This window comes from Tamandua tetradactyla, chromosome 13 (genome assembly GCF_023851605.1).
Source record: "Tamandua tetradactyla isolate mTamTet1 chromosome 13, mTamTet1.pri, whole genome shotgun sequence".
In the NCBI taxonomy this organism is placed as follows: Eukaryota; Metazoa; Chordata; class Mammalia; order Pilosa; family Myrmecophagidae; genus Tamandua; species Tamandua tetradactyla.
Genome location: NC_135339.1, coordinates 37,060,144 through 37,073,998, shown reverse-complemented (window position 1 = coordinate 37,073,998; position 13,855 = coordinate 37,060,144). Strand labels below are relative to the sequence as shown.

Here is a 13,855-nt window from a genome sequence, read left to right as displayed (position 1 = left end):
ACTCAGGGAGCACAGGGCCGGCTGCAGAACCTTCTGTCCCTGCCCTACAGCTCTGCACACTAAGTCAGACATCAGTCAAGAGTCCACTCTTATTTCAGAGCCCATTCTGGTCTTTACAAAGGATTCCCTTGCACTGAGAATAAATTTACAGTTTATAACTGAAATAACAGAGTTTTAGATTGGATAAAAGAGCCAACCAGTATCAGTATTATTTCAATCATTTAATATTTTAAAAAATCATAAGGATTACAAATCGAGGCAAATGTTTCCTTTGTAGATAAGAATCTGAAGCACACCAGTAATCACTGGGCCAGACCTTAATCTACGCATTTGCTTCAAATCCCTACAGTCTTTACTCATGCATTCAACAAGCGTTCTCTGAATGATCTATCATGGGCCAAGGGTTGTGGGACTGCAAAGACCAGTAAGACTCAAGGATCTGCAGTTGCTGGGGGCAGGGGGCAGTGGCTGGGCCCTAAGTAGGACACAAGTGCTTTGACAGGAATGTGCACAGGACATGATGACACTCCCTGGCAGGACCATCTAATCTAGGCCAGGGAGTGTGGGAGGTTTCTGGAGAAGGTGGCCCCCAAGCTGGTCCTGAAGGACAGGTAGGAATCGACAGGCAAACGGGGTACAGCTGGGGAGCATGACACATGGTGGGTGCAGAGACATGGAGGCGACAATGGACGTTCACTCTAGGGAGGTGCAATAAAGGACTAGACTCCATTAAGCCTAGAGTGTGGGGGGCAGCGGTGGGGTGGGGTGGGGAGATGAGTCTGGAGGGGCAGATGGGGCCAGGACTGGTATGCTAGGTTGAAGGTCCAGACCCTGAATCTGAGGGATCATTTCCCTGAGTTCTGGATTTGTTCATATAAAAGAAACCTATTTTCAGGCTTTTACGAACTCCAGCAACCTCTGTGTTTCATTAATTCTGAGTCTTTATACAGAGCAATTCTCACTTCACAAGAACACAGAGGTTGCACTAAGCATAGTTAGTTCATCAACTTTGGCACTTTTGACATTCTGAGCCAGTTAATTCTTTGCTGTGGGGAGCTGTTCAGAGCACTTTTGTTCGGTAGCATCCCTGGCTGCTATCCTCTAGATGCCAGTAGCGCCATCCAGTTGTGACAACCCAAAATACCTCCAGACATTGCCTAAGGCCTCCTGGGTGTGTGCGTGAGGGGTGGGTGACAAAATCACCCTCAGCTGAGGGCCACTGTATTATAAGATTTCACAGAAATTATGCTTTTGATGATGGCTCCATTCACTTTTGAGCGGGAAGCCTGAGCTTTGGTTTACGCATCTAGTCATGGTGAGGGGTCTGCAGTCACCCACCCACACTCCTGTCTGCTCCCCCTGAGGATTGTCAGCCCCGTCAGTGAAGGCTCAGGAAGTAGCCTGGCAATTGCAGGCAGAGCAAAACCAGCTGGTCTTAGGAATGGCACTGGGACCTTGGCCACGGAGGCTGGACCCTCAGCTCCCTTGGGAACCACAGAACCTGCTGCTCTCACCTCGGTTACGGCCTGGATGGATGCACCGTGTTTCAGGAGCAGTTCCATCACCTTGATTCGATTCTTCTTACAGGCAATGTGAAGAGGGGTAAAGCCATTCTGCAAAGGATGGATACACATATCTGAAGACAGAATATATTTCACAGAAATCCAGTTCCAGTGTGAGTGGTAAGACATCGTGGCTAACATTTTGTGCTGTAAAGACTTGGAAATGATCTGCAATGGCCAGGCATTAAACAGAGCACAGATTCTTTTCCAGAAACAGAAGTAGTCTAGGGAGTCCCCCAGGTGCAATGGTAAATAAGTGGGTTTTCATCACAATCCCCTGGAAGCTAACGCAAATGGTTATTCATTTCCTTAGATTATTTTATTTTGGGATTCAACCTTCAAAATTACACGTTACTCTTCTTTCTCATTTCAAACCCAGAATAAAAACAGCTGGGATCAAACATCCTTCCTCATAGCCAAAACTTCATTAATGCCTGCTCTGACATCTCTGCTGTATTTTGTGGGTAGCTAGAAGATCAGCTACCCACAAATGCCTTAATTGCATTAATTTCTTCTTAGAACGCCTTAATTTCTTCTCATTTAAAAATTTTCCCAGCTATAAGATTCAAGGAGATTCTTACTTCAAGGAAGCAGAAAGCTAAACAGCCTAGTATTATTTCAATCATTTGGTTTAATATTTATTTAATAATAGAAGAATCTGCTTTAAAAAAAAAACGCCCATCAAATTGTGCTACCTAATAATTAAGACTGTGCTGCATATTTCAGCCACCGACAGTAAATTATAAAGTGCCAGGGTCCACTATAAAAGCTCAGGTCAGGTTCCTGAGACCATTTACCTGGCCATAGTCCACCCCAGTATGACTAGTTACAATCAGCAAATGTTGTAAAATCTTCAGAGTCAGAGGAAAAAGAGAGAGAGCACCACGCCCTGTTTTAAGACTTTTTTTTTCTTGGATGGAAAAAATGAGTCATGGCTGCTCATTTCTTTTCCTCCCTTCTCAGAATTCAGATACATCTCCTATACTGGGCAGATGAACAGCTGTTGGGAATGCTGCGCTGATAAAAACTTCTAGAACTACAATAGCAGTGGATTTGCCTGGCTTAAGGAGATTTCCTCTTTCCCCTTTCTTTCCTGCTCACTCCAAGTTTTGGGGCCTGGAAAGCACCAGAGGCTTTGTGTATCCATTCAGACAGGCAAACAGGCAGGACCCCAGCCTACCAGGGCCCAGTACACGACACCTTTCCCTCAAAATGGCTAGGAAACTCCCACATTCTCCCTAAAATTTTGTGACTTCTATTTCCCTAAACATGAGTGATGAATGCTTATTCTGAGCTAAATTTAAACAACTTCCTAAGTTAGGGCCATTTATTTTTCCGGAGATGAAGACTCTGGAATCAAATAAAAAACAAATAAACAACTCTCCCCAAGTCTTCCTCCCCACCTCATAAAACCCTCCTGTCCACAAGCATGATGATTCCTTTCTGTTTCCACTGTGGGATGGATTTCTCTTTCCTCTGCTCTCTTTCCATGCATCCTTTTTTACAGCTACCTCTGTAGAAAATCAGAAATTCCCTTCTGCATGTCTCACAGTTTTGGTGTTTTCTAAATTAGCCTGTCATTTACTGTGAGGCATACAAAATGCATATGGAGACCCTACCCAGGGAATGGAATGTCCACAAAGCAGAACAAATCACTAAGATTTCACTGTGGTCAGACAAGTGGCAGGCTTCTCGCAGCAAACAGGTGATGCCTTCTCTTCCTCTTCACTCACTTTCTATCTTCCATGATGATTTCCATCTCTGTCATACATTTTTATTGCGTAAAACTCTGCTACTAATTACAGAGGTGCAGTTTAAAGCAGTTAACATTGCTACTAATTTTGCAGAATCATAATCTATAGTAGAATCGTAACCATATAGTCCAAACCTGACTCACATATTTTTGTGTTTTTTTCTTATTTTTGTCTTTATGACACATGTTTTTAAATAAAGGGAATGAATTTCTGCAACAGGATGTGAAAGGGTAGTTGGGACTGAGTCATGGAGGTGGTTGAGTAGCCATCAAGAGTTGGTAAGCAGTAGGAAATGTCAAATTAATTTTGATGGTGAGGAAAACTACAACAAATTGATGGGTTACTATTACTAATTAGATGTATCAATATTTCCTTGTTCTTTCAAGTCCTAAAGTAAGATAACGAATTTTTATTTGATAGCTTTATATGGAAAAAATAGTATTCCTAGAAGTTCTTATTGCACTTCAAGAAGTTTTAAAAAAACAATCTGTGGTGAAATGGCTATTGGCATGAGTTTACTGCTGAGAAAACCAAAGTTTTCTGGGGGAGATTTTTTAGGTTAAAACAGCAAATTGTTTGAGGAATAAAACTAGGAACTAGACCATAATTTTGATTTGGATTGATAGGAAAAAGACGATGACAGGCAATATTTCTTTCACTTAATATTTTATATTAACATAATATAAAATTTCAGCTCACAAAATGTTTAAAATAGAGTTTTTGATTATTTTGCCTCATGTTTTTTAGAAAAAACTTTAATCCACAGAATTATAACTTTACCTATAATAAGATAAAGTTACAAACAACCCAAGTAAAAAATGGGCAAAAGACATGAATAGACGTTTTTCCGAAGAAGAAATACAGATGGCTAAAAAGCATGTGAAGGGGTGCTCAGCTTCACCAGCTCTTAGGGAAATGCAAATCAAAAGCACAATGAGACGTGATCTCAGACCTACTAGAATCACACCTACTAGAATGGCTGTGACTAAACAAACAGGTAACTGGAAGTGTTGGAGAGGATGCGGAGAATTTGGAACACCAAGTCACTGCTGGTAGGACTGTAGGATGGTACAGGTGCTGTGGAGGACGGTTTGGGGGCTCCTCAGGAAGCTAAGTCTAGAACTGCCATATGACCTTCCTGCCTCATAAACCCTCCTGTCCACTAACTGAGACCATTTACCTGGCCATGGTCCCCCCCAGTACTGGGATGTTCCCAGAAGATCGGAAAGCAGGGAAACGAACAGACATGTGCCCATGGTGTTCACAGCAGCATTATTTATAATTTCCAACAGATGGAAACAACCCAAGTAACCATCAACACATGAATGTATAAACTAAATGTGGATGTACATATGATGGAATATTATTCAGTAGTAAGAAAGAATGAAGTCCTAAAGCACACGACAATATGGATGAACTTTGAGGACACTGTTAAGTGAAGTAAGTCAGACAGACAAGGACAAATATTGTATGATCTCACTGATATGAGCTAATTATCATATGTGAACTCATAGACATAAAATACAGAATATAGGCTCCCTATAGAATGAGGCTAAAGAATGGGAAGTGATTGCTTAATATGTGTAGAATGTTAAACTAGGGTGAACTTAAACATTTGGAAATGGACAGAGGTGATGGCTGCATGATACTGTAAGGGTAGTTAACAGAGCTGAATGGTGTGTGAGTGTGCTGGAAAGGGGAGGTTTAGAGTCGTGTACGTCACTAGAAGTAAAGTTAGAGTTTAACACATGGGACTTTACAAGGCAGTGAATCTTATGGATAATATCCAAGATTAACTGTACAAGTATAAAAAAAAGCTCGTTCACGAACTAGAAAACATGTATAACACTATTACAAGGAGCTAATAATAATAGAGAGGTAGATGGCAAAACTGTGCCTATTGCAAACCATGGACTAAAGTTCACAGGAATATTTTAATACTCTTTGTAGTAACAAATGTACTACACCAATACCATGGGTCAGTAATGGAGGTGAAAAGGGTCATGGGAGGATTTGACTTTTATTTTTTATTTTTTTCTCTTCTGGAATAATGAAAATGTTCTAAAATTGATGATGGGGTTGTACGTACAATTATGTGATGATACTATGAACCAGTGATTGCCTATTTCAGATGGTTTGTATGGTGTAAGAATATATCTCAATAAAACTGGGGAAAAAATGATAAAGTTGCCCAGCTCAGTCTTCTTCATTATTGCACAGCCTTTGAGTTTCACTTATTGTAAGAGAATCACTTGTGTGACCATTACGAGGTTAATGGTTAGGTTAATCAGCCTCGTTGACCTCAGTAAGAGACGGTTTCATAGAGCTCCGAGAAGGATATTTGAAAAAATCGGCAGGAAGTATAGTTATTCAACTAGCATCTTCTATCTTTACCTATTCGGGAGCGATCCCCGCACGGGCGATCAATGAGATACCTAGTTGGGCTCCTCGGCTGAGCCACTCACCAGAGCCTTGGCGTTGGGGTTCGCTTTCTTGTCCAGGAGAACCTTGGCAACTTTGTAGTGGCCGCAGTGGGCAGCCACGTGCAGGGCGGTCAGATAGTCATTGGTGACGTCATCCACAGGCACGTTATGCTGGAGGAGAAGCTGGACGCAGTTTAGGTGATCCCCTTGCGTGGCCATGTGCAATGGAGACAGCCCGTTCTGGAACACACAAGGAAGTCAGCGCTCATCAGCTTACCTTTTAGAACTCACATCTGTCCAACCCAAAGTGCACATAGGAACAGACAAAAACCTTCGCCTTATGGTAGAGAAATACCTTCTATTTTCAAAAGGTTTTGACAAGTCTTTTGAACTGCAACTACTTTTAAAACTGGTCCTCCCACTTTTATATTAATGAATAGCAGATTGTCAAGGACAATTTCCTTCCCTGATGTAAAAATAGAGTAAATTGCACTAAGGATCATTATTTAATTGGAATTCTTAATATTTAAGCCTGAAAAGGATAAAAATAAAGGCAATAAGAGATTGTGTTCATTAGATGAACATTTATCTGTCCTTAAAAGTTACTAATACTTGATATTGAATACTATATTGATTCAATTTTTGAAAGTTCTGAATATAGCACTTTTCATCCGACAGCAAATGCAGAAACCGTTTCACTTTTCCATTAATCTGGTGCCCCCATGTGCCTGTGAGGGGAAAGGCAAGGCAAACAATTCATTGCTTCTATTTGTTTAAATGAATAGGATTCAATGACACAGATAATCATGTGCAGTAAGAAGGAGTCTAAATCTCATTTAAAGAGCTGAGAGAAGAAATGTACATGGTTAAAAGGTAAATAAAACCTTTAAAAAGGCTAGAATGACATTTAGCATTCAAAACATTTCCTAGTGATGGGGGCAAAAACAAGGTATTAAGATGTCAGTCTTTTCAAACAAGCTTCCTATAAATATGGAGGCAAAAGGGGAGAAAGTCCTAGAGAGTCCAATTATCAAGACAGTCTCTACTATTATAACATAATTTGACATGCTTTGGAAAAAAAATTGATAGCAAATTCTGTTTTCAAAAGAGTTGTCATCAATGAACTTTGAAAATAATCATATATTAAATATACACTAGTGAGACCAGTGTTTCTAAATCTTTGGAAAGTTTATTTCTTTCTAATTTATCTATGAAGGGCATAAAGGAGGAGCCCAAAGTTAACAAAAGAGACCTTTCCTTTGCCACATAAATGGCATTATTCACTCACTGCCATAATATTTCTATTTTTGTTCACCAAAAGTAAGAGGTTCATGGTTATAATTTCCCCCACATTGCCCAGCAGAAAGACGGTCATAGAAGGAATTCAATAAGTATTCATGCAAATTTAAAGACCTCATACATTGTCAATCAGGCTATTTCTGTCTAAAAAATTCTCCAACATTTTGGACCAAAGTAGAAAAGAGGGTGGCACCAAGGGCGGGAATGATTCCCATCTGAGATCCTGCTACCCAGGGGCATAAGCACAGCTTTATTTCCTGCCAAAACATTCCTTTGCTATATGTTTTGCTATAGCCTTAAAGGAAAACATGAAGTAAACAAAGAAACAAAATCTGAAGGAACAAATGACTCAGGGGAGACTAGAAATGGGAGGAGCACTGATAATAGAAGGAAATTCTCTATTGATACACAAAATAATGTTGTATGAGTGAGAAACCTAGATATCATTGGGGAAGTTCAAATTGTCGCCTTTACAGACGGCCCCTTCATTAAGTTGTGTGATGGGCTTTCTTGGCTCAGTAAGAGTTTCCTTTGTGTAAGAAAAGCTCCGATGTGTAACATTTGCAAATTTCCCTGCTGTTAATATTCCCACAAGGGGCAATCTCAAACTAGCAATGCGAGCTTACTCAATGTGGAACTGAGGAGAGATGTACACATTTGGCCCCTAAGCCAGCACAATCTGGCTCCAGCACATTACAGGGTATAAGAAATAAAGGCCAGCTTATTTATCCGTCAAACCCCCATAAGGCAGGAGATGTGGGGCACTGATAACTTGGAAGACAACAATGAAGCATGGGGTTAAAAGCAGGATTGGTCAGAAGCCAGTCTAAGGAGCTGTCAGGAACAGACATTTGAGAAACACCTCCAAAGTGAAAGGCAGAGCCAAAGCAGACTATGGGAAAAGAGGAAATTGAGGAATAAATTACAACAAAGGTTGTTTTAAATAGTTTCAGAGAGGTAATAAAAGATAGTTCATCCATAAAAGAAGACCAAAAGTGCTTTAAGAAAAGAAGCTATCAGAGAATGAGAAAATGTGCTTGAAAACGAAAAGCATAGAAGAGAAAAATCAAGGGAATCTTCTAGAAAAAGATTAGATAAGGAGGGGATCAAGGAAGGAGAAAACATGAGATGACCTGAGAATAGACCCATAAAAATCCAGTATCTCATGAAAATATAGAGCTCCAAAAAATGAAGGGAAATTAATTATCCAAGAAATAATATGGACACTTGAGGATAACAGAATGCTCAGCTAATGAAAGAAGAAAAGACTCCACCACCTCACATCAATCTTAAATATTAGAATCCCAGGGATGAAAGATGATCAATGAGATTACAGCAGGAGATCATAAAAAAGGAGCTGATCATCAGAGTGGAATGGAGACTTCTCATTAGCAACACAATTGCCAAAGTCAGCGCAGCAACCTTTGTGACTCAAAGGGAAAATTATTTTCAACATAGAAATCTTCATCTGGCCAAGCTATCAAACAACTATGAGGGCAGAATAACAATTTTATCAGAAATGCTAAGAACTCATGCCTCTGTTCTCAGGAAGCTCCCAGCAAATGTAAGCTAAGAAAGAGAAACATATAGGACTTAGATTTAGGATTCTAGAAATAGTGGAGCCATAAAGAAGAGTGGCAAAGGCAAGTGTGCAGAAGATAATGTCTGCCATACTGCGAGAGCACTAGTCTAGACAGGACCAGGAGAATGGAAAGCCGTAGGAGGGAGGGACGGAAGGAGAATTGGAAAGAACTGATAGAATATTTTAAAGTGTGTGTGAAAGTTGGAGAAAATTATTAATCGGCAGGTTTATTGGAACATTTGGAAAAGGTTAGTAACAGGCCCATTTAAAACTTAACAAAGGAAAAAAATTGAGCTAGTTTCTAATGCCCTGTAACACAGACATTTATATAGAAAGGAAATGTTATCATAGCACAGAATTGACTCAGCAGCAAACAATATTTTAAAACTGATTACTGATTTAAACATTTCTGATATAGTTTAATTAAGATGGTGCATGGGGAAAAAAGTGGAGGTAGAGATAGAGCAAAATGTCACCTATATAAAAGGAATCAGGGGAGAGTATCCAAGGATCAGATACAACCGGTAAATTATGAAATAGAAAAAAGTGAATAAAAATTAGAACAGTAGTGAACACACGATCACAGTGCTAAAATGGTTGAAAGCTGTAACTTTAAGGAACAGAGTCAGGAGGGTTAGGGAGGGAAGAGACAAGGGATGGTTCCCTTGTTATAAGTCCTTTAGTTCTGCTTGGTTTTTAACTATGCCTGTACTGCTTTGATAAAATAAAAATTAATTTTAAAGGGGACAATGGGAATTAATTGGAAGGTTTTTAAGCCTGAAGTTGACATGATGTAGTTGATGTTTTATAGACAACCCTGACTACAAAGCGGAAATGGGATTGTGAAGGAGCAAGTAGGGAAGAAGTGGAGCCAGAAAGGAAGCAATCACAATGGTTTGGGGAGAGAGAGAGAGGTGAGTGCTGGCAGCACAGCAATGGAGGTGAAGAGAAGATGGAGGGTGAAAGGAAAAAGAACATAGAGAATGGTTAAGCTGAGAAACACACAAAAGTCTGCGTCCTCTGATACAATGAAAACTTGTGGAACACAAGGGAAATGGCTGGATGAATCTGCAGGATAACTCAAATGGCGCACCAGCTATAAACCCTGCATTTTAAATGAGTGATGGAATTATTCAGACCACTCTGACACTGTCCAGTCTTCCCTGGGGCTCTGGAGGAAACACTGACTAAGCGCAAATAGGAGTAATATGTGCTTTCCTTGCTTTGATAATGTTTAGAAATTAAGGCTATTTATAAAGGTCAATATAGCTTCCACATATCACTGCTTTAATAAAAACAGTAGTGACTAGTAGATAACTCATACAACCCCAGATTTATTCCATCTTCTCTTTTTCAAACCGTGTTAGATGATTTTACCTTTGAAAATCAAAAAGTATTAATAAAACATGGATTTTTTTTTAAGGCACTCATGATGTATTCCTTTCAGATATGTCAAAATTCTCAAAACCCCAATGAAGGTTCAATTTTCCAGAATTTCCAGTCTTTTTCAGCAAAACGATATCCATATCTAATTTAATAGTCTGAAAACTATCAAGGAATAAACTGTGGGACTGAAGAAAGAGAGCCAGTACCCGAACCTTAGAAAAATTCTAGACCTTTTGTTTGTTCTTTTCCCAACAAGCCACAGTTTCTGAGTTGTGAAAATTTCAGCGTAAGATCAGGCAGTAAATGTCCCTAAAGCCAAACCAAACCAATGGCGACAACACACACACGCAACTTCGCGGTATGGTGTGCTCCACTTAAAGGCTTCGCAACCCCAACTTACCTGGAGGGTCTCCAAAATTTGGGGAATATAGCTCCTCTAATTGCTTAATTGAAACTATGTCATTTTCTACCTGACTCTGCCAGGACTGGGTTAAATATCAGTAAAGCAAAGACATCTAATGTCCAAAAATCTGAGAAGAAATTACCTTGGTTTTAGAAAGGACGGGGGCAGCTCGATCAAGCAGCATCTCTACCACCTGCTCATGGCCACTCCTTGCCCCACAGTGCAGGGGCGTCAGGCCATCCTGTGGAACAAAGTCAGTTTTCAGTTACATCCCACGCATGATAAGTTCCACAGCGCAGCGTACTTCTTCAATATTCACCTGGCATCCAACATCACGTAGACCAGTGAGCTTCAAGTATTTCTTCACATATCTCGTAAAATAATTTTGAAAAACTATACATCTCTTTCCACAGTTTTAAATTGAGAATCAAATTTTTTCATGTCAAAGCTGTGATAAAGCATTTAATTTTCCCCATATCAGGATACTGACATTTAAAAATAAAACTGTCTACCACTCTTTTGACTATACCCAGTGGAATTTAACACTTCATTAATTTGATACCTACCAATCTAAAACCACATAAATAAACTTATTATTATTCTTTTGCAGGGGCAGGCACCGGGAGTTGAATCCAGGTCTCCAGCACAGTAGGTGAGAACTCTGCCACTGAGCCACCATTGCCTGCCCTAGATAAACTTTTAAATAGGAATTTTTAATAGGAATTTCCATTGTTCCATTTTCTCCATGCATTTCTATTTCTATCCTTTTCTCTACATAATTGCACCATAATATAATGTAATTTCATGCTTGAGTGTTTTTATTGATTACCATATTATATACATTTAATTTTAAGAAAGGACTAAAGAATTCCTGTGAACATATGCCTCTAAGCATCCAAAATACATCTTCTACTAGGAATTATCATAATTACTGGAACACAATTGATCAAAAAGTAAAAACATATTACAAATTTTGTGATTTTAAACAACTGTAACAATTTATTAAAAATTCATATCTTAATGGGATGTATGTTTTCTCACAAGTACTTCATTTTTTTCTACTAAAGAATACTAGTTATTGCTAGACTAACTCAGGGTTTAGTATCAATATTATTACTAATATTTGTTTTTATAGATATAAGTGCTGAGGAGACTTTAAGTAGACGGACTTCTGTTATACAAGTGTCTCTAATTCTCTGAAATCCTTCTGAGTTGCACACCATAATTATTTAATACATTTTTGTCAAAAATTCTTTTCAATGATTCATCATTGGAAAGCTATATCAAGTCCCTCATTTTTGTTGAAAGCAATGGACTGAAAACCATCTCATACACAAAGGGATTTGTTAATGAATTAGTAGAGTCATGCAGTTCTCAGTAGGGACTATTGTGAGTTCTTCCTTTAGCCCCCTTCTCCTCATCTCTTCTTGTAGTTAATCAGGTTGGGTCTTTCCTTAGTACCCGGGGAGAAGGGCTATTGCATTAAAGGACAAAGGGACGGAGAATCAGCAGAACCCCTTAACTGTCTCCCTTTCCAAAAGACAACACCTGGAAGTTGAGAAGGTAGAAATTTCTTCACTGAAGCTATCTAAGTGGCTCCAAACCCTTACAAGAATTTTTCACACATCCCGAGGCTTATATATGTTCTGACTTCAATACTGCTGTGATTTAATCCCTTCCCTAAGGATGATAACATTTAAAAAATACATGAGAATTTGATTTGATGTTTCCAAATACTGTGAGCAACCTGTGTGAGGAAATCCTGAAAGTAAACCTAATCATTCTAACATAAAGCAATAAAGAATGACTCTATTTCTAAATGACAGTCAACCCTCAGTAGTATTAAAATTCTTTAAAAGACAAAATTTGAATTGCAAATAATACATGAGCTGATGTGAATATTGTTTGACCATGTTTAAATATTCTCTTTTATACTGATTTAAACCATTTGCTTTTATAAACCAAAGTAAAGCAATAACAGCCTTTCAAGTAGAAAGAGTATTTTGCTAATAAAACAAAATCTGTCAATAAATTAAAAAAACATCAAGTCCAAATATCTTCCCAGTAACGTGAAACATGAGAAAATCTGAAGGAGGAACAATACAATAATCACATTTACATTCCACCACCAAGAAAACATTTCACACAGACCCTGTAGTATAGCAGTGATTTTTTTTTATGGACTAAAAGGTCAAAATTGTTTCTTTCATTTAAATTTTTTTCCATTTTCTTTTAAACAGACTCTAACGAAGTAAGAGGTGACACAATATGCTTATATAGAAGAATAATTCTTTTTCCCACCTCATTTATCCTGGAAAAACATCTTCCTCAAAGCAAAATGTTAACATACTGCCTGCAAATTGCTTGGCTATCTAAGAGCAAAATCTTTCAACCATCAACTCTTAAATCCTTTGAAGCATACCATTCCTTCTTACAGGCATACATTTTTGCTATCTCTTTACAAAAGTGTTCATTATGGAAAATTTCAAACACATTTCAGATGAAAGTAGACCAAATAGGATACTGAAACCCTATGTACCTAGTGCCCAGTGTCCACAGTTAATCACTCAGGGCCAATCTTGATTCCTCTATATCCAGACCTTTTCTACTTTCTTGTATATATTGAAGCAAATCCAAGACATTCTATCATTATATCCTCGCAATTTCCCCTATGAAGAAGGTATAATCTTCATTTTATAAATGAAGACTCTCAGGTTCAAAGAGGTGAAATTATTCATCCACAGCTGCACAGGCTAAATTCCCAACTATGCCAGAGCTAGCCTCAGGAGGAGTTAGGAAGACAAAGCCCCAGGCTCAAATTTTCAGCTCCCCTTAGCCTTCAACTTTCTGGAGCCACCACCTCTGGTCGCTGGTGGCTTCCTTATAAAAAAAAACCCAGGGAATCTAAAGACGCCATAAGGAGGGACAGCTTTGGCTTCATTAGTGGAAGGGCTGTGCAGTGCGATCGTTCCAGCCACTGTCCCTTTCATCACCTTCCTTCAATGATTGCCAGATCCCGAAGGTAAAACTCATCAGTTCTAGCTGAACGGCAAAGAGCTATCGGAAGCAGAACACTTTCAACTGTAGTTTAACTTGCAGCATTTTTTTCCACACTGATTTAAGGTGGCTGAGTCCTCTGGATCTTCTACAGATTTGTTCTGTCACTTTGCAAAGGTGTACGGCACTCTCAGCAGGAAAGCCTCCTCAGCGGGAAGCTGTACAAGATGTCATGAGGGCTCAGCTGTACAGGCCGTGCAGGCCCAGCTGCTGGGACATTTACAGGTCAGTGGAAGACTAGTGTCCAAAGGTAATGTAAGATCTTTAATTAGCAGCACAGGCTTTACAGTCATGAAGACAGAGACAAGACCAGCTGATCCACAGTAAGACTGAAAAGTACCTGCCATTTAGTGATTCACACTTAGTGCAGTTTAGAAAAAGGGGGAAAG

General features: G+C 39.1%; 1 protein-coding gene across 27 annotated transcripts in view; it reads right to left on the bottom strand.

The window, feature by feature from the left end:
• The window catches only part of ANK3 (ankyrin 3), a 715,267-nt gene that overhangs the window by 182,784 nt on the left and 518,628 nt on the right, over positions 1-13,855 (bottom strand). For all 27 annotated transcript variants that reach the window (XM_077125230.1, XM_077125228.1, XM_077125251.1 and 24 more), the window contains exons 9-11: positions 10,552-10,650; positions 5,782-5,979; positions 1,515-1,613 (exon numbers count right to left, since the gene is read on the bottom strand). In XM_077125230.1, coding sequence (XP_076981345.1) covers positions 1,515-1,613; positions 5,782-5,979; positions 10,552-10,650 — 396 coding nt within the window. The remainder of the gene's footprint in view (positions 1-1,514; positions 1,614-5,781; positions 5,980-10,551; positions 10,651-13,855) is intronic.